General features: G+C 44.2%; 1 protein-coding gene across 1 annotated transcript in view; it reads right to left on the bottom strand.

Moving 5' to 3' along the window:
- LOC138473016 (disintegrin and metalloproteinase domain-containing protein 12-like) overlaps positions 1-25,514 on the bottom strand; it is a 2,040,250-nt gene that overhangs the window by 393,133 nt on the left and 1,621,603 nt on the right. Inside the window, exons 13-14 of the mRNA XM_069611491.1 lie at positions 7,304-7,412; positions 7,009-7,207 (exon numbers count right to left, since the gene is read on the bottom strand). Coding sequence (XP_069467592.1) covers positions 7,009-7,207; positions 7,304-7,412 — 308 coding nt within the window. The remainder of the gene's footprint in view (positions 1-7,008; positions 7,208-7,303; positions 7,413-25,514) is intronic.

The raw sequence follows: 25,514 nt of genomic DNA, 5'->3' as shown, positions 1-25,514 counted from the left end.
TTGTCGAGACTCCTCACTAACCTTTGCAATATCTCCAAAGAGACGGAATCCAGACAGGGAACATGAGTAATTCTAGAATTACTTTCTGGATTCTGTCCATGCAAGGCTTTCCTGTGTAGGTCATATATGGCCAAAACAAGAAGAGTCGCCTTGCACAAGGTTTGGCTGACTTGCATAATTGTGCTCAAGAAAACTGTCTTGAGGACAAAAGTCTAAAAACCAAAGACAACATGGAGGTGTACCTGATTTCCCTGCGCAAAGTCTATGAAGAAGACACGTGCCAGGGGATACCCACAGTATATGTGGATGGGTGCTCTTACCATGTTGACAACACCGGTGAAAAAGAACTGGTGGCTGGCATTGGGAATGGCTGGGTGAATGATGCCCCGGAGCCCCCCACTGGGTCAAAGATTAGTCCCCGAAGTAGTCAGGTGGCAGAGTTGATGGTGGTAAATCAAGCCATCCTCGCTTCCGTGCAACACCAACTCCACAAACTGGTCATAATCACTGATTCAGATTATGTCCGGAATGGGTTCATGGAGCACCTGATTAATTGGAAAAACTGAGGCATGCTGTGTGAAAACAACAAACCACTCATACATGCAAAATTAATACAAGCCATTGATGATCTCGTCACCTCTGAGGAGATTACCATCTACTGGAAAAAGATCAAGGGTCACTCCAGAATAGAGGGACCAGACAAAACCGGACATGACTTGGCTAACCAGTTGGTCAAAACCAGAGCCATCCACAGGGATCTCATAGAGATCGAGTCCCTGTTGGGGGAAATCCAGGTTGCTGCCATCACCAGGTTCCAAACACTTGCCCAAAATGAACTCTAAGCTGCCCAGTGGAGTAAGGAAACCCCATATGCTGATTTAATTCGGCACAAAAAGGGGAACCAATTATTGGGAATTTTTATCAACACATTGAAGACCCCGTGAATTTTCCTCTGACCGAATCAGATTACATCGGGAAAGAAGATCTCCAGGTGTTGATGAAGTTTTCCAGAATGTTCCAAATCCAAGACGGTTTGTTGGTACAGCGATCCATCGCTGGATGTGACCAGTGGGTGGTACCTACCTTATTCTGAAGCCTGATGTTAAGTCACACCCATGACGCAGCCACAGCCGGTCATTGGGGGTTTATTACAACTTTGGAAATCTTGCGAGAAGTCGCATACTGGCCACATATGGGCCAGGACCTCGACCAATACTTGAAGAGGTGCTTTGTGTGTGCGCAATTTCAGCCAAGTTCCCTCACACACATTGCTCCTCTACAGAAAAGGGGAATGACACTGCCTTGGTCAGATTTGCAAGTCGATTTCATCAGGCTCGTGATTCGCTCCTCTAGAGGAAAATTACATGTTAACAGTGACATGCTTGTTTACCAAGTGGGTAGAATTTCTCCCGGACACAAATTGCGAGGCAGAAACGTCAGCTACCCTGATGATCAAGCACATCTTCGCACATTTCGGTCTTCCCCAAAGGATTGAGTCAGACCTAGGAAGTCACTTTACCAGAGAGGTAATGACAAAGATGTGGGAGACACTTGGGGTAAAGAGAAAACTCCACATTGCCTACAGCGAAGCCTCTAGTAGGGGTGTTGAAAGGTACAATAAAATGATTGTGGGCATCCTAAAGAAGATTGTGGCGGACTGTGGGCCTAGTTGGGGCATTCGACTTCCGCTTGTCCTGATGGCCATCAGGTCTACACCATCTTCTGCGACAAAAATGTCTCCATTCGAGCAAATGACTGGATGAAAAATTGTGCTAACTGAGCATCTGCTCTACAGAACTCAAGAGCAGACCCTGATCAACGCGTTGCTGTGGCTCAGTCTGGTTAAATAGAAAAGAAAGAAAACAGAAAGCGCACATTTGTAATATGTTTAATTTCACAATGCTTGTGGGTAGTTTTAATGGCTCTGGCAGTTCGCCAAGTTGAGGGAGTTTAATTTTCCCGGCTGCGCAACACATTCCTTTTGTTTCTCCATCAAATGTCAGAGCCTTCCAATAAGGACACACTTCAGTCATGGTGATGATGAGAACATGCCGGCTCAAACTCTAATCATCAGCTGGGTTGTACCGGAATGCAAGGTGATTGTAATTGCGTGATTGCTTAGCACAGAGTCGTCTTTGACACACAATGCTTGTGGGTAGTTTTTAATCACTCTGGCGGTTCTCCAAGTTGAGGCAGTTTAATTTTCCCAATGCAACACAAACAAGTCCCTGTTTCACTGCGCCAAGTATAACAAAATAAAAATCGGGAGTCCAAGTGATTTGTATGAAAGAACAGCCTTTAAAGTCCAAGGTTTAGTACAAGCAACAGCCTAACACGTGTTTCGAGCCTTCCACGGCTCTTCATCTGAGGCTTAATAGGGATAGAGCCTGAAATTTAAGCTGAAGGGACAATGCCCAAAAAGTACTCTGAAGGCTTCGCAATTGCGGTTAAAGCTGTTCGGCTGTTTAGACAGACTGAAAAAATCAGTTTAATTTTCCCGGGGACGCAACACATTCCTTTTGTTTCTCCATCACATTTCAGAGCCCTCCAATAAGGACACAATTCAGTCATGGTGCCGATGACAACATGCCGGCTCAAACTATAATCATCAGCTGGGTTGTACTGGAACGCAAGGCAATTGTAATCGCGTGATTGCTGAGCACGGAGTCGTGTTTGACGCTGATCTGCTTAGCCACTCTCAGCCTGTCACGTTGGAAGCAGATCTGAAGCTGCAGAACGCGATCACCGTGCTCGTAACCGTGCATCCAAAAGTCTGGCTGAACGTCGCTCTGCTGCTGCCTCGGCACTTATTTGAGCCAGCGTGTGTTGCTTTTATGTCCAATGGATGGTTCTGGTTTGCAGTAAAATCTTTAGTATAGCGTGTGTTGCTTTTAAGTCGGACAGATGGTGCTGTTTTCCCAAAAAATGCATGGTTTTACTTGTCAACGGTGTGACATCTATGAATAGTAGGTATATAAAAGCACACGCCTATTCGAATGCAACGTTGCGTCTCAATTTCAAAGCAATCGTTGAACAACTTTCGGGGATTTGAGGTTTTGAACAAACGAACATTTACATTTTCATTTATATAGATGTATATAACAGGGAGTCATTTACTTGGTGTTATTGTACAAATGAAGAAAATAAAAAGAAATATTGTTTATGAAACAAAAAGGTCCTGTATAACTGCAGTTTGTTGTTGCTGTAAATTCTTTGCAAATCTTCTGGGAAAAATGTGTGTTAAAACTACTGAAACCTTTTTTTAAAATTTTTATTAGAGAACTAATCTAATTAACTTCCAGACTGGAGATGAGAGCGGAGGCCGATGAGAAACACTGGGGACCTGGAAGGGCAGGAAGAAAGGGGGTGCCATTCCACACCTTCCAACCCAAAGAGGGAAGGGGAGGCTGGAGTGCCCACTCCCAAAAGAAGGAAGAAAAAGGGGTGCCATGCCATACCCCCAACCCAGAGACAGAAGGGGACACTGTTGTGCCCGCTCCCTAATGAAGGAAAATTACACCTAAGAAAACCCACTCTGCCATTCACTTCCCCAACAAAGAGTCATGAAAGAACAGGGGGGGCATGTGAGGTGCATTTAAAGATCCCAAACAGAATTCCCTTTCACATGAATGGCAGGCATTTCAACACTGCAACAAAAACGGCTTGGCTTTTGCTTTTGTTTTCATGCAAAGTTAAAGAGCATATGGAAAGGGGCCTACCTGTCATTATCAATGGACAAGCAGCAGTTTAATTCACAAAAGGAGGGGGAATCAAAGAATTCAGTGACATGGAAAACAGGATTGTTAAACAATGAAAGCAAAAACGTCCTGCACATGTGTTTGCAAATAAAAACAGCTTTAAAAAGCCAAAATGGGAAAAAATATCACTGCTCACAAAAAAATGTCAGGAAAGCAAAACATGATGTGTGGGTTGACCAAAGCCATGTATATTATGTTTCACCCACAAAACTCCAGTGACATTTGAAGAGACACTTAGTCTTCTGGAAAAACCTGTTTCTGGCTGAGGGCAAAACTTCACAAAGGAAAACTCCACTTCCAGCTGGATGCCACATCTCCAATCTAATGACGCTGCAATAAAATGTGGTGCTGCTAAAGGTGTCAAAATTCAGAATGCTCAGGCCTGCTGGCTAGGAAAGCAAGGTACTTAAAGAGAAAGCCATACTTTGCTGTAACATGACTAAAAGGTGTGAATCCTTGTTCCACCCACTTCAAAGAGCACACACTAACTTCGAAGAGACTCAAAAACCTCTGGTCACAAGCTGTCCCAGGGGGATAGATGGCTGTGCGGGATGAAGCAGCCCTCCCATTTGCTGAACAGGAAAACTCACAATGAATTTAAAATACTATTTTCATTTAGGGAGTTTGCGCAGCAACCATACTGTGGATTGATTTCATTTTTGTATAAACATTTTTATGTAATTTCCAGCGGGTTTTGGGGATTTAAAATACATCTACCTGTGACTTTGGGAACTGTATTTGCCGGTTAGACTAGGTTTCTGGCTGATCTGAACATATTACTAATGTGAGAGTTGGGGAAAAGGTGGAAAATGAAATTGGGGACATGCTTAATAACTTATATCTTTATAACTGTTTTGCATTTCCTAGAAACAACAAAAATGTGACACAAGGCCATGTTACATTGTACGTAGTTGGCGGTCGGCTTATCTAATTCCCCATGATCAGCTAAAACAGAAAATATGTTTAGTATGGCAGTTGCTAGTACAATTATGAAGTTGTGATACATAACTAGTTTTTGCCAAAAAGTTGAAAGGAGAACAAAGGAGGATGACAAATGGGAAAGGACAGATGTTGCTCCAGACCCTAAGCCAATCCTGACTGGGGGCAGAGAGAGAGAGGGTAAATGTTCAATGCTAGCGGCAGGGATTATTGCAGGGTACTTCCCTTAGATTGTAAAACTGGTGATGTCATTTCTGCTGTAAAAAGGGGACCGCACTAGGACAGGAGAGTGACACACAAAAACCAGGGAGACAGAAACAGGAGAAAGACAGGAGGACGGAGGCTGCTGAAACTTACCATCTTTGAGAGTGGAGTGACCAGACCCCTGCCCTATCTTTCCAGAGATCCTGAGATGCAGCTGGCTTTCCTGAACCTTAAACAAAGGCTTGCTATGTAAGTAGCAATAACCCCAACACTAAATTGCAGAAGTCCTTCATTCTTGTAGCATTGCATCCAATATTTCCCCATTGAAAATTCCCAATTGAAACCCCCAATTGCCAGTGCATTTTAGTGCTCTTCCTATTGAAGAATCCTTTGTTTGTCCCTGTAGTTCAGTAATCTCCCTATAGAACAATCTATTGTTTGCCTGTGTATGTTAGCATATCCCCATTGAAAAACCCCTAATTTGTCTGTGTAAATCCTTAGTGTATTTTTGTAAATAAATCAATGAATTCCCTCATTGAATTTCACAAGATCGGGATTGGTGGAATTCGAAACCAGCAATCTTTTTCCCAGTGTTGTTGTTAATTGTTATAGTTATAAAGCGTTGCTCAAAATAATTAATCCCATTGTGGTCTGAAAACCGAATTTGTCCCTGTGTTTAAATTGTGCACTGCTAACCGAATTTCCATTTGCCACTGTATTTTCCCTTTGTAGTTGCTATCCTAACCCAAAACTGATTTCCCTGTTGTGAGCGAATCCCTTTCCCAGAGCCTACCTGTCATTTGCAGCCTCAGAAAAAAACGGTTGCATTTGCATTTTCTTTTCCATTGAAATTAAGCTTAACATCCCAAAAAATGATTTTCCGCTTCTGTTCCTCTTTCCCGATTGTGTGGTAAAAACGATTTTTCATTTGCAGTCCCTTTCTATTGCTCATCTATTGTATATTCATCTTGTGTGCTGACTAGTATTCCCTAAAAACCCTGCCTGTCTTTCTGAACATAAGCAAGCGAATTCCCTGTTTTCCATCTCTTTCCCCTAGCAGTTGTGAGAAATAATAAAAACCCTATTCTTCCATTGGTGATCCAAACAAAAAATCAGATTTTACCCTGCTTTGCTGGCTCACCATATTGTTTCTGTGGGCACCACACCAAAACCGATTTCCCCCCTGTCTTCTTACTCCCTGCCACTGTCTTCCATTCAAATGAATCAAGTCCAATTGAGGTTTGGGGGATTGAGTGTTGCAGAGGGTGTGCTTAACGCTAGTGCTATCATTGCGTGGTAAATTGTTCTTTTTCAGCTCTGCCATTAAAAGAAAAGGTAGTAACTGTGACAGTATATCTTAACTTGGTTGTTTTGTAGACATTTTTACATGTTGTGTTGCCACAACATTGGTGGCTGCTGTAATTGGTTGATTTTCCTTTGAAATAAAATAATACATTTATGATGTCTTATTGATCCACAACGGCCTGGTTCCTAGACCATTGTGATACGGGATACGAGGTGTTTGTGGAGGTTGGGTGCGGGACGGGTTGGAGGCCGACTCAAAAAGAATCTGTAGTATACTAAAAAATAAAAAGCGTTTTATTGTGCACTACATTCATTGTAGGGGAAGGAGTTCCCTGGCTTGTGTGTGCCGTTTAATAAACCATCAGAGAGCAAGCAGAGATGCTGCACGCTAATTATGGCATTGTTCATGGTGCACATCTTCACAACACCATCAATTCTTCTGTTCAATAAAACATTTTCATATATAGTCTTGAAGTTCGAGCAACTTATTTCCTGTGGTCTACAAGCTAAATCTTGAAAGTCAATATTAAGAGTTAATGATTCGGCATTTTCATGTTCTTGCAGCCTCCGTGCCAGTGGAGTGTACATCACATGGGCATATTACACGAGGTCAATGTTGACCCCTGGGACGTGTGTGCCAAAGGGAAGCTTGAGGTGCCCAGGGAGTGATATTGTACATTTGCAAATGCACTAGATGCCAAAGGCAAGTCAGAGGCTGGAAACATTGGCAAGGTGACCATTTGTGATGGGCATTTTTCAATACATAATTGTCGCTCTTGCATATTTGGACACCAATTCTTACCTTTCCTTCTTCACACTTTGTGCCAGCCAAAACGAGTCCAGGGTCGGGCATGTCGTCCCCTAGGTAGACATGGGTGCCACGACATAAAATCCGACCTCCTTCTTGCAGTGGGATGTTGGTTTCTATGGAAACAGCATTTGTACCAATTACAGGTCGATTTGCTCCTCCTTGACACTGTACTTTTCCACATTTAGCATCTCTGAAACAGAAAAAACATTGTGTTTCAGAAAAACACACAATTGCTTAAGAAACTGTTCAGCGTTTTTGATTTTCTTTGCCAGTAAGAGCTCCACACCTGCGCTCGCATTTTGCGAATGAGCCCGCTGAGTCTTTGCCGCAGTTGCCATAAGGATCACCCGCAGAGTTTACCCTTTCAAAGCAGATCCCGGGGGCGGGTTTAGCACCTGAAACAGAAGCAAAACATCACTTTAATTTGATGCTAAGTGTTTTTATGAACTTTTAATTCATTTCAAAGGTATCTCAATTCAAGGACATCATACAGCTCCGCCTGCCTTTCGAATTATCCCAGTGCAATACTCTTGCAACCTCTACATCCTAATTTGACAAACTAAAGTGGGCTTTTTAGCAGCTATTGATCTGCCCTGGCTCTGTTCAGTGAAAACATTTCCTGAACTGTTTTTCTGAAGCTTTTAACTGAATCTCTGTATTGCTTTGTGGAACATCTTCGAATTAAATAAGAGTCCTGGCTCTGGCATCATAAAAGCAGTTGGCTTGTGATTTTTGGTCAACTTTTGGACCCAGACATTTACCGCACACTTCGATGGAGCACAAAGTCCTGACTGACAAACCCACATCTGCAAGGGAGTCACAGCAAAATGGTAAGCAGGGTCCACATGTGCGCATGCGTGGTTTGCAGCTGCTGCAGTGGAGTGAGAGCTGATAGGAAAAAGGATTTCCTACAGCTGTGAAGATACCTTGCACACAATTATTACTAGAAAACGAAGCACTGGCAACACCAATAGTTTTGACTTTGTATAGGTATAGGATAGCTTTTTGCCTTGTACTGTCATATACTCAGACACTCCCACCATTTGCGAGCTATTGTCAAATATGTTCGTGATGTGTATACTCAGGCATTCACTTCATATGTACAGCAATTATTTTTCTATCCAAAAATTGTATTGATCGCCCCAGCCCCATTTTGGGAAATAAATCTGCTTTAGAAATATTCAAGGATAAAAGGCGATTCCTGCATCACTGTAAAATCTCTCACTTTGGCGTGTTAATAGTATAAATCCGTGCTGTAATGCTGTGCTTAACCATGGACTACATTGATCAATTCTACACATTTTGTGAGAGTTTATGCAAAAGAGAATCATTTATATTTCTGGAGTTTAGATGTGTTACGGTATTTTTTAAAACAGTTTTTTCAAGAAACATGGCTTGTATTGTCATTATGTTTGAATGTGTATAAAGAGGAATACACATTTGTTTATTGTATGGGGAAAAAAATCATTCCACTAAAACACTGTTATCAATAAATCATGGACATTGATGGAAAAGAAATGAAAATGATGTTCCCAGTCTGGCTCACAGGGTTCATGAGTAAGGTTCTTCTCTTTTTTTAAACATCACCGGTAAAAGTCCTTAACAGAGATTATAATTGTTACATTTCAGGAATGTAATTCTTTATTTATAACTACCCTTTACTGTTTATGCACTTCTCACATGATAAATGTATGTCTATACCTTGCAACAAAGGCTAAAGCGTGTAGAAACATAGGCAAAGCCCCCCAGCCCACCCGCCAAAAAAATACTAAAGAAAGAAAGTCACATGAAATCCCATAAAGCAAAACATTTCTAAAGTTATTCTTTCTACGTTTACAAAATATTCCACTTTCTCGGATTTATGCAAGATGTTTTACTGCATTTCATAATCATGGAAATATACATGTAGGTAACATGACATGCGTTTCCAACATGTGGGATTGTTTGATTCGACTTCAAAAATGTGTTTCTTTTGTGGGGAAAATTGTACAGTGATACAGGGATTTCTACAGAAAGCATTTACATTTCCGGACATTATATCAAAGTTCTCCACTGCAGGTGAGGCCTCAGATGCACATACAAGTCCTGGGCATAGTAAATCGAAGCAGCAATGTGTCATCAATCCTATGGAGTCCTCACAAAAACCCTACCTAAAGTCTTCTCTCAGGTGTCCAGGGAAAGACAGATGCTTCTTGATCCGGACCCTGGGGGCGGTGTTAGCCGTGAGGATCACCTGGGAGGAGATGGGCCCCAGGGAAACAGGAGGACTGCATGGAATGAGGCGGGGTACCTGTCTATCTGCAGGAAGGGAATATTATTAATGCCAGTACATGTAATGGCCTGGTGTCAAAGAGAACGGGTAGTCCCTAAAGTTACTTATAACAACGTGGATGAAGACGAGTATACCCGGTCAAGTGTTAAGGGTGAGAAAAGCTCTTATACAAATTATAACATTCCTAGAAATAGGAAACCCTATGAGTCTTAGGATTACCTTACAGAAAGGTCTTTAAAAACTACCAATCGGAAGCTGGAACCATCTCAATCCTCTGTAAAACCAAATTTATGTTTTATCCTTGTGATACTCCTTTGAGAAATATGCTTAAGGAGAAAAAAGAACTTGGTGGGAAAGTATTATTAAGAAAACTGACTTTTGTGTTAGGGACTTCAGGTCCCAGAATTCCCAGAACTCCCACAGTACTGGGATGAAGAACAGGGCTGCAGAGGCAAAGGTTGTGCAATGCAGCTCATTAAGATTGATGACCCAAAACTGAGGGCGGCTGAGAGGCATAAAAGGCCAGGAGACCAAGTTGGAGGAAGGCGAGACAGCCGAAGCAGCAGCAGGAGGGCAGTAGTAGTAGGGCTTGGAGAGGTTTAACAGCCTCCAAGAAGCAGCAGTGGAAGAACTCACGCAAGAGCTTGGATGCCGGGACCAGAGAGGCGAGCGAAGTTGAATGCCGGTCCTGAGAGGGCTGTATGGGCTCAAGATTTCAGCTGCAGGGGTTGCGCAGCAGAAAGCGTACCTTTGAGTAACTTTCTACACCTAGTAGTGACCCCCCTCTGAGGCAGTCAGTGATGGCAGACGAGCACTGAATCGCTGGGGAAGCCACAAGGGCACTAAAAACAGCCAGCGCAGGATGCAGGATGCTGTAAAGGAAAAGGGGCCTGACTGCGTAGAAGAACTGAAGCAGACGAGCTGGAAGCAGCGAAGCAAATGGATGCGCACGCCACCCCCAGTGAGTTCACTATTCTATTGTGACCCCATAGCATTCTGTGACTGCCCGTTGATCGCACCCAGTTTTCCTTTTGAATACTGAACTGACATAAAACAAGATGATGATTGTGCCGCATACCAAGCTGATAGAAACCAAAGTAGTTGGCATACACTGCCAAGATTCCATTTGAAGGAGGTGTCTGCTGCATAGTGAGTTATCTTAAAAGCCAACCACACAAAGGGGCAATATCTCCAGAAGTGATCTTGAACAATCATTGCCAAAGCTAAAAGAGGCTTACGTATAGGCAATTGATAAACAATCAGGGTTGCCTAAGCCAAATGAAAATAACTGAGCTTCACAGTGTGTGTGAAGAATATTGCCCAGGTGTAGAGAATGTTTCAAACCCACCTTACCAAAGAGGTGTGAAGGAGAGAAAGAGTTTATTATCAGCAGTTGGTTACTAATAAAAAGGTAGAACATGATTGGCAGGAGGGCTGCCCTTCTAATACAAAAGGTTCAGGAGGAAGGGCGCATTGCCGGTCTTGCATGGGCCAACCACTTAGATCTAGTAAATATCACCAGTGTGATTCTTGTTCTCCTTGAAGACATTCTCAAATCGAATTGTAAACAGCAGAAAACATTGTTGAAACTTTTGAAGTTGACCCTTACCACAGGAGTATTTCGAACCGGTAATTTGACCTGGCAAGGGAGTGAACCAGGTCATAGAACTTGGTATCAATTGGTTCTGTTTGGGCAGGGGAGGACACTCAAACAGAAAGCTGCAGTGGTTTGTCTTGGCTGGCATAAGAGTACACAAGGCAAGGTACTTGACTATTGGTTCTGTTAAGAGTACACCGGAGCAGGAAGTTCTAGTAGCGGTAAACCTGGCATGAGAGTAAACCAGATGGAAGTATATGAAGTACTGTGGTGGGGTAAAACCGATGAAGAAGTAGTTGAAGAAACACTGAAGTGTTTTAATGAAGTAGTACTAAAACTGAAGTGCTACCAAACTATCTTAACAAAGACATTTCTTTTGAAAGCAGTTGAAGAGTCACTGAAGTGCTTTGGTTGAGTAGTACTGAAACTAAAGTGGTGTCAACATATCCTGACAAAGACATTTGTTATGAAAACTAATGAAGTGTTGAAATACTCTTTGTTGATAAAAAGAAACAGTTTCAACATGTTTATTGAACTAGACTTTGCCGATGACAAAAAGCTGTTTCAAGATCTTGGCTACACGTGGGAAGGGAAAAGCTTTATTGAACATGTGTGAATCATCTATAGAATCCAAGTTGGAACTTTGGGTTGTCAAGTTGGATTGAAAGAGAACTGAAGTGAGCTTTTCTGTTATGATACAGGATTGCCTCCTCCCTTTTGAACAGTTAAAGAAAAGCTTGCTTAAATCTGGAGAAGAGAAGTTCTCCCAGGTTATCTGAAGATGCAGCTATTGTGGTGTGGATTACAAAGTTAATTGTGTTATTCTTGAACTGCCATACATTTCCTTGTTGGTTTTTTGTATAGGTTTGAGGGACTGAACTTGTGTTTTAACGTGTTTCTTTTAGTATTTCTAATTCCAAAATATAGATAATCTTTTTCACTATTCTTGATAGCATGTCTCCACATCATGCCACTGCAAAGAATAGCAAGCATAATAGTATGCAGTGTGAGGTGGTGAAGGGACTGATACCCCCATTTGTTCACACAGGGAAGCAGTGGAGACAAGAAGGCATCAGTAACGGGCTATGCATGAGAAGTCCAGATGTAGCATGTGCATTACAGTTAACCAAGCAAGTTTATCAGGCAACATTTGCAGTGCAATGTTTGGCAGTGAATAAACAGCCAAGCTGATCAGTGGCGTGAGAAGACATCTATTCAGGCTATACACTGACCTTACACTTCGTAAGCGCAAGACAGCTATCCAGGCTACAAGCTGACCTTACACATCTTGAGTAAGTAGAAAACAGCTATCCAGACTATACACTGACCTTACACCTCTTCAAGTAAGTGGAAGACAGCTATCCAAGCTACAGCATGTTTTGAGAGGCAAGCAAAACAACTGATGTGGGTACGGTGTGAGTGAACAGAGAGCGCAAAAGAGTATGCGGGCACACCTGAGTAGGAGAGAGACCCTGGAGGAACAAGAACACCTTTTGGGCCCAATGCTGCATTCTGAGAAATGTAGTCAGAATCCCAAATCATCCAGAGAAATGCTACGGTCTGGGAAACATAGCTGAAGAATTAAAGTGCCCATAAGAAGTTGTGAGAGAACGAGTGCTCGAATGTTGAATTCTGGTAAATGTAGTTAAATTAACAAAACATCCACAGAGACAGTGATAGAAAGAGAACTCTGGCATTACATTATGTGAAATGTAGTTAAAAGTACCAAAACATTTATAGCAGGTTGTAAAAACAGAGTTCTGATGTTGCATTAGTCAAAGTAATAAAAAATCCATAGGATTGTGAGACCAAGTGAGAACCGATGTTGTATTCTCTGAAACCTGGTGAAATATATAGAGCATGTGTACGATATTGTGAGGAAGAGAAAGGTACTAGTACTAATACATTGCATTATGGGAAAAAGAGCAAATTGTCCAAGGAATCATTAAGCGACTTTTATGACACAAAAAAAATGTGGTCGACGTTATAAACGTTATCAACCCCTTAACTGCTGAGGGTTTTCCCCCCCAGTGCTGAGCCCTTTTTTTTTTAGATTCCAGTATGTCGCATTCAATCCCTTGTAGCTTTTTTGTTACAAGAGATATCTCTGCCAAATTTGACCCCTTTTCTTCCCACATGTAGTCAGTCCTAAATCCTAGTCTGCTGTATGGGGGTGTGAGAAAATAACAAAAAAGAGAGCAGATTTTCTGAAAATGATAATACACTGATGTACAAAGAAGCTTGTCGTTCTTTTCCTTGTAAGAGCTAGGAACAAGTGGTTTGCTGTTCTGAATTTACCATTGTCCAGGTTTTCAAGAAAAGGTTAAGTGGAAACGGAAAAAAAACATATTTTTATAAGGTTACCATCAGTTTTCCCCTTTTTTTCCAACAGGGCACGCATGGACGGAAGGGAAGTGGAGGGTAGGAAAGCTGAATGGGAAGACACAAATACATACATTTTTGAAAAGTAGGCGAAATTCCAAGTTTTGGAAGGGGTAATTTGCGCAGGTCAGGCAACAACTATGTAGGTAACATTCCCATAGTTTGGGAAAAAATTGGATTAATGTCAGAAAGAAAAGGTATGTGCTGGACATGTTTGGACCTGTAAGGTAATGGCTTCTGTGAATATTGAGAAAAGCAATGCCCCACTACACTCCCCTGACTCTTCTAGTTAGTAAATCACATTTTTTGCAATGTTTCACAAACCAAGCATTACCACAAGCCAAAAACTGAGCCAGGGTGCACAGGATGTTTATGCTGATGGCCTAAACAGACGTAATTAGCATGTGCAAATAAGGAAATCAAATGTGGTAGGAGTGGCAACCATACATTTGTGATTGAGCACAGGCAGATATTTTGAATGCTTGGTGACTCGTGCAGGTTACAAAAGCAGTACAGTTCTTTATACTTTAGTTTTTGTTGAAACTATTTCACAGTTTATCACAATTACATAAATTACAGTCAGATTTCAGTTTCTTTTCTTCAACTGTTTGTCTTTTATTACCCAAAGCGTTTCAATATTCTCCATCTCTTCTTCAGGGGCTGTATTTTTATATCATAGCTATACAAATATTTCAGAAATGTACAATTAATTTTTCATTCAAAAGATTCATATATCAATATGTCAGTTATTCACAACTCGCTAATAGTTACTTAAATCAAAATCGGTTGGACTTGAGCTGAAATCATGCATCTGCATCGACATTGTGTTTTTACATGAACTTAATAACATGTATGATCAGTAATCATAAGAAATATATATCACAATGCTTCAAAAGAATTCTTTATTCCAAGTACACAAAATGTTCTCCCTAATTGTTTGGACTCAATCTCACATTTCTTCACTTATGTCTTGACAACATGTGTGACCACTTATTCTGTTTTGATTTAGCGCAAGGAAAATCAGCTTAAAGGCCAGAATCCCTAACTATGTTGTATTATATCTGATCTTACATATTTAATACCACACCTTTTGCTATAGATCTCTCACAATCTTTGTTCTATGTGTTGCTGCTTGATTGTTTCCTTCGATGTGTGTTACACAGTTAACTCACTCTGCATTTACACTCATGGTCCATATATCATGTTGATCATAATTAAATTATTAATGTTACTTTTTATAAAAGAGGATGAGGATGTCCTCCTTTATCCTCCATTACTGGGTCACTCTATGGATATGTAGGAAGTCCTTGGTATACATCTTTTTCAAGTTTTCTCTTAATCATCTAGGTAAATGTCATTATGATTTGTTTAATTCCTCATGCAATCTGTTTCGTTTAAACAAGAAACTGAATGGACCATAGAGCACTTACTCTTGGTTATTTAATTCCACAGAGATATTAGTAGTCAATTGTGGATTTTCTATCTTGAATGCACTTATCAACAGCCCAGGGCCTGGATATTCCGTGTATCTGTCTTAAACAAAACATAATATGGCATGTGTTTATTTAGAATCTATTCTTTTTTATAAAAAAGGGGGGTAATTGAGGTTACACTAGCTTGAACACATTGGGTGAGTTAAAGTACCTTGTCTTCTCTCTGCATATATGTGCAGAGTGGGTTGGATGTGGCTCGAGACTCGTATGGCGAGGGTTCACTGCCCTCGAGGTATCTATTAGGATTAAACACACAGAAGGTGTTGTGTTTAGCTCGATATATGACTAGGTCCTTCCAATGTCCCTTGTTATTTCAGTGTTTCAAGTAAATAATTAGCTAAAACCTCCTGCGTCTTTCTCATCCGATGTCTGCTGTTCTGCTGCAGGTCATTTCTCCAAAAATGGCCGCTTATTTAAAGGTGCGTCATCGCGTAATGATGATGTCATCCCTTCCCAAAGTGAAATTCCCTAACACAGCCCAGATTAAGAAATCAGGGCTCCTGGAACAAACCCTATTTTGCCCAGGAGGGCTTCTTGAGGAACAAGAGAAACTAACACAGCCCAGCCAGAGCACCAAGATGGTCGGGGGTGATGTCACCAGCCTTGGGTGCCTGTCTCCCATTTGGGTTGTGTAAGGAACTCATGGTGGCAACAGTGAAGCCAGACACAAGTGATCGCAGTTCAAGGGTATTTATTAAACTCTATGCAGGTTGGAAAAATGCCTAATCTAAACCTAAATCTAAGATGGGAGCAAGCGTCAACCATCAAATGAAAATAAGGCAGTACTAGTGACGTTATGTCAAAATAAAAAGGGCCTATACTAAGACACCTATTGCCAAACCTTACAATTAATACAAAAAGGGTGTGGGTTGGTTTTCAAGAAAAGAAAGAAGTATTTACAAATAATATGTCAGGATGCGTTAGCTTGGGTCTTCCTTCCCCACGTTTTAAGCACGGGCTAAGGTAGGATCTTGGAGCACAGCATACACTGGAGCTTTCCCAGCACGAGTTGACAGTTCTGTTCCAGTCTATCAGGAGCCTCGATGGGCAAGTCTCTTCCACTTTCAAAGTCTCTTGCCTTCGAGGGCCTGACGTGTTCAAATAACAAAACAAAAGTTCTTTCAACAAAATTAAAGTTTGCTTCCTAGTTTTACTTAGGGTGAGGAGTCTTCACCCCTGGGTCCCCCTCTTCGGGGCGCAGACCACTATTTTCTTTCAGCCTCCCTCCACCGGGTTCACTAGAGTTTTTCTAGTATTCACCAATCTTTCTTGGGTGATGGGTTCACCCATGGGTCCCACTCTTCTGGGCGCAGACCACTCTTAATTTTCAGCCTCCCTCCAATGGGTTCACTATGACTTTTCTTTCACTCCCAAATATTAATGTCTTTTTAAACAGTTCCAGTGGACATCCCTCAGCCGGCTTTACGTTTGTCAACACACTGTTTCTTGAGACCTTAGACTTTGCCCCTTCCTTGTCAGCATCCCTCTGCCACCTTCACATTCACATTTACTTTCAGTGTTTATGGGATTCACTTCCCTTGCTTTCTTTATGGTTCTCAGGTTAAAGTCTTTCGACTGTACAGGGATTTTGCTTGACCTCCTGTATGACCATTTGACCTATCTTGGCGGCTCTACTACAGCCTTCTGGTATCTGTAGTTTTTACTCAGATAGGGATGGGCCAGGCTTTCTCGGAGCAGCACCCACGTGCTGCCGGTCCCCTTCTGATGCTGGACTCCCCCTTTTCAATCTTACAGTTCTTTGAACTTCTCTCACTTTTCCACTTTCATTCACCACAGTCCGGTTCTTATCGGTTTTCCCTTCGACTCACCGGTTGTGATGAACCGCTCGACTTTCCTCTTAATTGGAGTCAAAGCCGGTACCACGGTAGTAGGAGTCTCCCTCACTCCGGCTTATTAGCGTTGATACGCTGCATGTACCATTGACATCTGCTGCAACACACTTGGGCTATTGTCCTCGGTCTTACGATTCCCGAGGTTTTGCAGGTCTGCATCAAAAAGGTCAAGGTTGTGTCTCTCCATGTCACTCTCTCGATATTTGTTACCTTTTACCTCCTCTTGAACTGCCAGGTCTGGATAGCTGTCTCATCGTGTGGTCTGCCTTCCTTGTACTGTGCTCTCTTGCGCCACCTTTTAACCCTTTGGGGAAGGCCCGTCACGTATGTGTGATTTTGATCAATTGCCTGACTGTGCCTGACCCTTGTATTGGGACATGTCAAGTAAACGGCTCTGGTGTTTGTCTGTTCTCTTGTGTGTAATGCGAAAGTGTTTGTTTACAGAAGGGGGTGCAGTGTTTTTGAATGTCCTACGGAAGAGGATGGGGAAAAGGTGTTGAAGGAAGTGGGATAGCGCTTCTCAACGGTCGGTGTCCCACTCCCTGAGGACCCCCCATCCAGGTGATCCTCCCTCACTAGTACACCCCCAGAAACTGGATCCAAAAGTGATGGCCATGTCCTGGCCACCTGGATGACAGATTCCCAGTCTTTAGCCAGAGAGACACCTTCAGTTTTCTCACTGGATTCAATGGCACACTGCCAAGGATCAGTCGGCCAAGCTGGGAGGCAGCGCACCCGGCCATCCCGGTGCTCTGGCTGGCCTATGTTACAGCTTTTCTATACAGGGAGGGATGGGGACCCTCGCAGGACTCCCTGGGACTGGCACTGAACTTGGGGCTCATCACCTAACATGGGAGACAGGCTCCAAAGGCCTGGGCACATCACCCCCAACCATCCAGGAGTTTTGGCTGGCCTCCGTTATAGGTGTTCCCTCTAGAGAGGGATGGAGACCCTGCCAGGGCTCCCTGGGACCGCTGCTGAATTTGTGGACGGTCGATAAGGAAGACAGGTGACCAAGGCCAGTGGCATCAGATCCAACCTTCCTGGAGTTCTGGCTGGGCTGTGTTACAGCATTTCTCTCTGGGGAGACATTGGCAACCTGCCAGTGCTCCCTGGCACGGCCACTGAAATTGGGGATGGTTGAACAACAAGGGAGCAGCCCAGAAACAACCCCAGTCGGGTGTGATGTCCCCAGCCTTCGGAGCATGTCTCCCACGTGGGTCGACTGTCCCCAAGTACAGCAGTGATTTCAGGGAGCCCCAGCAGGGTCTCCATACCCCCCGGACGGAAAAGCTGTAACGTGGCATGGTCAGAGCTCTAGGATGGCCGTGGGTGCTGCCCCAAGCCTTGGGAGTCTGCCTTGCACGTGGGTAAACTGCCCCACAGCTCAGGGTCCCCGTCCCTCCCAGGAAGGAAAAGATGTAATGCGGCATGGCCAAAGCTCCAGGAGGGCCATGGGTGCTGCCACTGGGCTTGGGTGCATGTCTCCCATGTGGCCTGACCATCCCCAAGTTCAGCAACAGCCCCAAGGAGCCCTGGCAGGGTCCCAATCCTTCCCCATAGGGAAGAGCTTTAACGCAGCCCCGCCAGTCATCTCGGAAGGCCAGAGGTGCTACCCCTGGCCTTGGGCACCCTCCTCGCAGGTGTTGACCGCTCCCCCTTGTCTATTGGCAGTCATGCGGCGACCCGGCAGGGTCCTCCCCTTTCAGAGGGAAAAGCTCCATCATGGCTTTACAGAGATCCAGGACAGCTGGCATTGTTGTGACAAGCAACGGGCCAAACAGCACCACCCCCAAAATCCTTTTCCCTGGTGACCTTGTGCTTCTTTCTGCTTCCCAGGGGTGCACACTTTGGTCCAGACCCTCAATGATCCCCCCAGGGACACAGAAAGGATATGCCCCTCTGTGGGGGGATTCCTGAGAGGGCTGGCCCCCAGGGACGGGGCCAGCCCCCTGCTGCTCCCAGGTGTGCCACTAACAATGTAGTGCAATGTTGTTTTGCCTTCCTTGGGGCAAAAGGGTGCAGAACAGCACCCATCTGCCCCCAAAGAAGGCAAAACAACATTGTGCCACCTTTGTGACTTTTTTGTGGTGTGGGGGTAGTTTGACCTGGGGGGGCCTGGACCCCTAAAATCCATTCCTTGGTGGTCTAGTGCTACTTTCTGCTTCCCAGGCGTGGCAAAGTGGGGCCAGACTATCCTTGTGCCACCCTACCCCCAGGGAAGCAGAAAGGATATTCCCCTCCTTGGGGCGCGGGGGGTTGTTGAGAGGGGGGCCCACAGGCATGGGTCCAGCCCCCTAATGCCCCCAAGTCTGCCCCAAATATAATTTTTTTATGTTGCCTTCCTTGGGGCAAATGGGTGCAAAACAGCTGCAATCTGCCCCATAGAAGGCAAAACATTATGCCCCCTTTTTTGTTTGTTTGGTGGGGTTGGGAGCCTGCTTGGCTTGGAGGGGGGTGAGCCATCCCAAAATCAATTCCCTGGCGGTGGCAAAATGGGGCCAGATCCTCACGTTGCCCCCCCCCCCAGGGAAGCTAAAAGTATATGCCCCTCCTTAGGAGGGCTGAAGAGAGCTGGCCCACAAGCCAGACCTGGGGGGAATCAGGGGGCTGGACCCATCCCCCTGATTCCCCCCAGGTCTGCCCCCCAATTCATTTTTTGCCTTCCTTGCAGGGAAATGGGTGCAAAACAACACCCATCTGCCCCCAATGAAGGCACTACATTATGCCCACTTTCTTTTGTTATTTTGGTGGGGGTGGGGACCTGTTTGGCTTGGGGGGCCCACCTCCAAAATCAATTCCCTGGAGGTCCATTGGGGATTCCTCAACTAGCAATCTGCTTGTGTGAGTGATCTTTCGAAAGGGGAGAGTCTCCCCTTTCCAACAAGCCCTCACTTGTCCAAATCGGGCAAAAATGCCCTCGCAGGACGCAAATGCGTCTCTGCAACATTTACATGCTGAAGCCTTTTGGCTTTAGCATGTCAATTTCATTTCCTAATGACATCAGCCCCACGTAGCACACACTCATCCCCTTCACTGCCTGGGGATCAGGAGGATTTCCGTAGCAGAAGGGGGGAATCTGCCCCCCCAATAATAAGCAGTGCGGAGGCCGAGGTATCTTGTCCCCCGCACTGAAAATGTTGTGCCGAGGATGATATACTTCGTCCTCCGCACTTAAGGGGTTAAAGAAATTGATTCTAACATTTTACGTAAACATTTGTAAAAAGAAAATAAATTATGAGGAAAGTTCCATCAGTGCTGTGTAGTGTGTGAGAAACCTGAAGGTAGTTTCTTACCTACTCCCCCTGGGATCTTTGATTCAGGTGGCCAGGGAAGGGCCATTGCTTTTGGATCACGACCCTGGGGGCGGACAAGCGAGGGAGGATCACCTGAGTGGAGGATCTCTGAGGATTGTGGGAGAGAATACCAGAAGGCGAGACACAGTATTTCCCCTTCCTCAGGTATCCATCACTGCACTCTTCCTCAGCCTTTATGGAATATTTTGAGTCTTGTTCTGTTTCTCCCTCCCCATTTCCAACATATACTGGAACAAGAAAGAAGCAGCCGAGAGTTAGAATAATTACCTATGGGAAAAGTACTGTGAGGAGGAAGATGAACGGAGAGGCCTACCACACTACACCACTAGCATGTCCCTTTAATGGGGTCAGGCAGAGTCAGGCACTTGACACTACCTCTGCACACCTGACTTCTATTGAATACCGACCAAGGTATAAAAGGCAGAGTTCTGCTAGAGAAAATGAGCGAGCTGTGGGTGATGAATGAACCGTGGGAGATGAATTACAGGAGGCTGCAGCTGGAGGACCCTGAAGGATCCGGAGGAGAGTAGCACGCCAAGATGCTGACCCGGTCTGTCAGACTGGTTGCAGCGTGGTGGCTGAGCCATGTCACAGGGAGCGTAGTTGGGGCTTGCTGCATCCTGTTGCTTGTTTCCTGGCAATTGCTCCTTCCCCTGGGAGAAATCCAGGACCCAGGGGCGACTGAGGGGCAGGTGGTGACACCCTGGACTCGACACTGAAGCTGATGAGGCTTCCCAACAGCGTCACGCTAACCGTGTGTTTCTATGGGATGAGAAACCATGTACGTGTGTGTGAGGCTGGAGCATTAACTAAAGAAAAGTGTGTGCAAGCGGCACGATAGCAAGAGAAGGAAACAGAAGTGCACGAGCGGCACGAAAGGATAGAATGAAAAGCATTACAAGTTATGAAGAAAAGGCAGAAACAAGAGGGTGCAAGGGACCCAAAAAAAAGCTTGAGCGTGCTAGCGGCACGGAAGGAAAAGGTGAAAATGGAAAGCGTGCGAGCGGCACAAGTCAAAAGAGAAAGTGACAGTGTACCAAAGAAAGTAAGAGGCAGGAAAAGAAGAGTGCAAGTGGCATGGAATAGCAGAAGGTGCCAGAGACATGGAGAGAAGACAAATCCCATGCATTAGAAGCACTGCAGTAGTGAAAGCAAGATAAAGAACAGAGTGAAAGACGAAAAGGAGGCTGTGCATCAGAGAGGTCACGCATGGGGAGGAGTAAAGCCGTGCATTCTTGGAAGTCTCTGATCATATTGCCCTGTTGTTAAAAGAAGGAGGCGAATGGCACTACTTGAGAGAAGGTGGAAAAAGGGGGAGATACACTGAGGGTGAAGTGGGAGTGAAATCACCAAAGTGATAGAAAGGCTGTTCTGAGCCAAAGAAGGAACTGTGCTTTGAGAGGTGCATCCTTACAATTCGAACTTTTCTTTCTTATTAACCTTTGTGTTTTGTGAACTTGGGTATGAACCTTTTGAGACAAGAGTGGCCTAGGCTTTGGTACGGGAACCCTGAGAGGCCTGAAAGGAATTGTGAGTCTTTTTGAACCAGAGGTGCCTACGCTTGGGGAAGAAAACCCTCAGAGGCCCACAGGAATTGTTAACTTTTGTGAACTGTTTTGTTTTGCTTCAAGAGCCTTACCTGGAGGATTCCATGGGCACCTTTTTTGAGTTTAACTGTTTTGAACTGGCATAACTAAGCCTGACATCAAGGCCACCTGAGTCTAGCCTTTTTTATACTTCTTTTTGAACCACCATTTTTCTTTTAAGAAGACCCAGCACAACATTTCTTTCAAGAGTGAGGGCAAGCATAGTTTTGACACAGACAGACTTTGTTTTAGGATTTATGGACTCTCCTTAGAAACATCAGTTCAGGGAACAACCCCATTAGAGTTAGGGCAGGTTAGGCATTCCACCAACCCTACTACTTTTAATGATAAAGGTTTTCAAACTGTTATGCTTTGTGTCTGTGTCTCCCTTGATACCATGCCTGCCTCATAAGTGCCAACATTTCAGATATCAGCTGGACTGAACCTGAAGGCACTAGCTAATGGGTAATTATGCAATGATGTTCTCATTGTGACGCAGATACGGAACATTCTTACTGCTTCAGGCACTGTGTTAATTAGCAATTAAGTTAGCAATTATGTTGGGATTCTGTGTTACATTTTACAAGTGAAGTTATTTAACGTATGAGATTCACTCACGCGCACACTGTTCTGTGAATCAAAGGAAGTTATATAAAAAATTAAATAAAACCATTGCTTGTAAATCCTGGAATAATATAACATTGTTGTAAATACACCTGTTACTTTGTTGGAAATTACATTTAATTGCTTGAAATAATATGTATTGTGGTCTTTTATTAATTAATAATTTATGCAGAACCTGGCTTGTCTTCCCACCATGTTGTATTGAAGAGGGAGGGGGAAGCCTACCACTGCCTCCCCCTCCTACTAAATTCATGACAAGGAAGAAAGCCAGAAAGCATCGCAATCACCCATTCTATTTCAGACGAATTCCCAATGGACATATGATTTACAAATATGTTGAGAGGTATCCCCTCAGCCAGCCATACTGCCCAAGACACATACAGACCTATGCATGTGTGGATGAAGAGCCAGATGTCATGATTAAGGATACCTGTATGGACAGTTTGGACTAAGACACCAAGAAGCCATGTTGCTGATCTTGTTAGAGAGACCACAACATAGCAGCGCTAGATATGAAGCACACGTGCCATCCGTACTTCGGGACACAAACATGCACTCAAATATATGAAAAACACTAGCGTACAGTTCTAAAGTTAGAGGACAGATACATATACATACTGTCATTGCTTTTATTATTTTTGCCATTAGCCAAAGGCAGCAACGCAGAAACAGCGAGAGACAAGAAATCCTGAGCACAGCTTGCAGAGGCTTAAATGAATAACCCTATGGAACTGCAGGAGCACCTACGGGACCTGGCAGAGCCAAGTGTGACTAACCTATGGAAATATAGTATAGCATGAACACTGTAGAACCACATTATAAGGTTTAGGAAAATTACAGCAGGCCTCGAGCCTCAGAGCAAGAGACAAGCTTAGCTGATTCAGCCTGGAAAAAGAGCAAAACGTGTGAGACAGGACCTGCAGCCAAGGCCAACAGACACAGATACCATTCCAAGACCCGGGCGACAAAGGGACCATCTGCAGAAAAGACTATTAAATCCTTATAATTCAGAGCTTCACAGCAGAAATTCGTGGTGTCAGAACACGTGACCCGCTTGAAGCAAACAATGAACAGCGATCAGCAGTGGGAAAGGAGAGCTGGTCTCAGGCTCCCAGACATGACTATGCAACAATGTGTAACAAGAGTTGCGCTGGTCAGAAGAGCACTCTCATGAGCTAAGGTGGTGTGCACAAGTTACAATATATCACATACAGGGGTAGCCACCTGACCATAGTTAGAGCATACTCTTGGTATTGTATGCCATTATTCAAAAAGGGGGTTGTGGTGTTTGCAAAGGTCACCACTAATCTAAACTTGTGTCAAAGTCTAAAGGACCCCAAGGGGGTAAAAGCTACACGCACATTCATTCGTACATGTGAGCACAAAAGTTATACATGATGTAAATTTATTACAACAAGCTCATCGACCAACAACAATCAAGGTATGGCAACTTGATGCTTTCGAGAACAATCAGGTAGCATTTTAGAAACATGGATCCTAAAGACCTTCTGCAGCAGAAAGTTTACAGAAGTGTAGGTTGTTCACATGTACTTGTACTTCATCAAGAAAACACATTAGTTATAGACTGATGAGTATGAAGGCAAAAACAATAAATGCAAAAAGAACATAAAATTCATTTACAACAATTTAGTGCAGTGAAGCATGGTGATAGACTGTAGTGAGGCATAATCATGTCTGATAGGCACTATTTTCTAGTGCAAACACAAATGTATAGACAAGGTGCTTGTCCTTATAGAGTCAAGACAAGACCTATATGTATTAGACAGTAGTCTGTTAACTATAGGTGACCAACCCATAGTCATTCTTGTTACCTTGAAGTGATACAGAGAGAGCTGAGAACTTTTACGGGTCCCAGGCCTGGGGAACATCAGCTCTAGCCAATCATAGTTTAGTACACTAGGGGCGGGTAGCAGCGGGCAAGAACCAATGGTCAGTCCACCACACTGCAACAATGTTATAGATAGTGACTTGGGGATGGGACCAGGCCAGCCACCTGACATGCTAGAGCCAGTAGAATAACCTCTTTATAGTCCACTGTAGCTGGCAAAATACTCAATACCCAATGGTGTGGCCCGATAGGTTTTCTGGAGAAGGGCCCAGCTTGTGACGTCTCTCTGACGTAATCAGGGTGTAAAACAGGCTTGCGAGCCAAGGAAGAGCGAGATGTGCATGGATTTGCTCTGTTGCTGAGCTGATCCCTGTTGGTTTTGCCTGTAATAAACCACAGCTTGAACTTGCCATTGACTGAGTCCTCTGTGTGTTCTGGGAAGGAGGGAGTTGGGCTTGGGCTTGTCAAGTCCGCAGACTTCCAGTGTCCCTCTGGCAAACCCAGGGGTCCATCCCCAACAGGTTGGTAGCAGAGGATGGTTCAATGCGTGAGCCCGGCACCAGGTCGCCTCCTTCGCCGCCGAACCTGAGAGGCTGCGGGAGCCTCGCATATTTTCGAGAAGACGGGAAAACACGTGTCTGTGTAAAGACTGTCATGAGCCTCTTGGAAATCATCCTGCCCAAAGTCAGCGAGTTGCCCAGGCAGAATAGGACGGGAAGTTAAGCGCCTTGAGGAGGAGTCGACAGAAAGAGCAGCGCCAGCAGACCACCGAGTTTAAGTATTGACCCAGTTTAACAGCAATTGTGCGTGAGGGTGGGCATTAAGTATTGTTGAGTAGTGTAAGGTATTGTCAAACTATTGTTTAGTATTGTCAATGTTAGTAGTGACAGGAACAGAGATAGAAATAGAATAACCTAGACTATTGACTCGAGGGCTTGGATGACTGAAGATATGTAAATAAAGTTATTCCCGTGGGTTGGCTGGTTTAGCTGGGGTCATAGATGATGGTATCCCCTTAAGGATTAGCAAGGGAGCTGGCCTAGATTGCTGAAGGTGAGTCGACTGGTTAAGACTCTTGAAGTGAGACGTTTCGCACGCTAGGTGACGCAGCGGGTGCAGTTCGATCACAAGAGAATATTGTGGGGTTTTTGTATGGTTTGGGAGTAACAGGCTACTACAGTGTGCGTGCAGTATTTGTTGTGTAGTACCTTGTCTTGAACTGGTGATGTCGCCTATAGGTTTGCACATAGGACACAGAGAGCACGAGACAATGAGGAGCTAGCATTGGAAACGTGGGATTGGCAGACAAGGTCAACCAGTGGCGGTGCGCAGAAGGCGCATGCGCAAGATTGTGGGTGTGCCTGAGGAGGCAATGAGTGTGAAGGAAGAGCGGTGCGTGGAGCATGCCTGGTAAATTGAGGAGCAGGAGAAGCTCATAGAAACGGAAAAGTACTGTTACTGTTCTCCCTCAACAGCAGACTGTAAAAATCTTCGACTTGAGGTCAGGTAAAGGTACTGAATAAT

This window comes from Ambystoma mexicanum, chromosome 8 (genome assembly GCF_040938575.1).
Source record: "Ambystoma mexicanum isolate Mex_15411 chromosome 8, UKY_AmexF1_1, whole genome shotgun sequence".
Taxonomy (NCBI): Eukaryota; Metazoa; Chordata; class Amphibia; order Caudata; family Ambystomatidae; genus Ambystoma; species Ambystoma mexicanum.
This window is presented reverse-complemented; position numbering and strand designations above follow the sequence as displayed.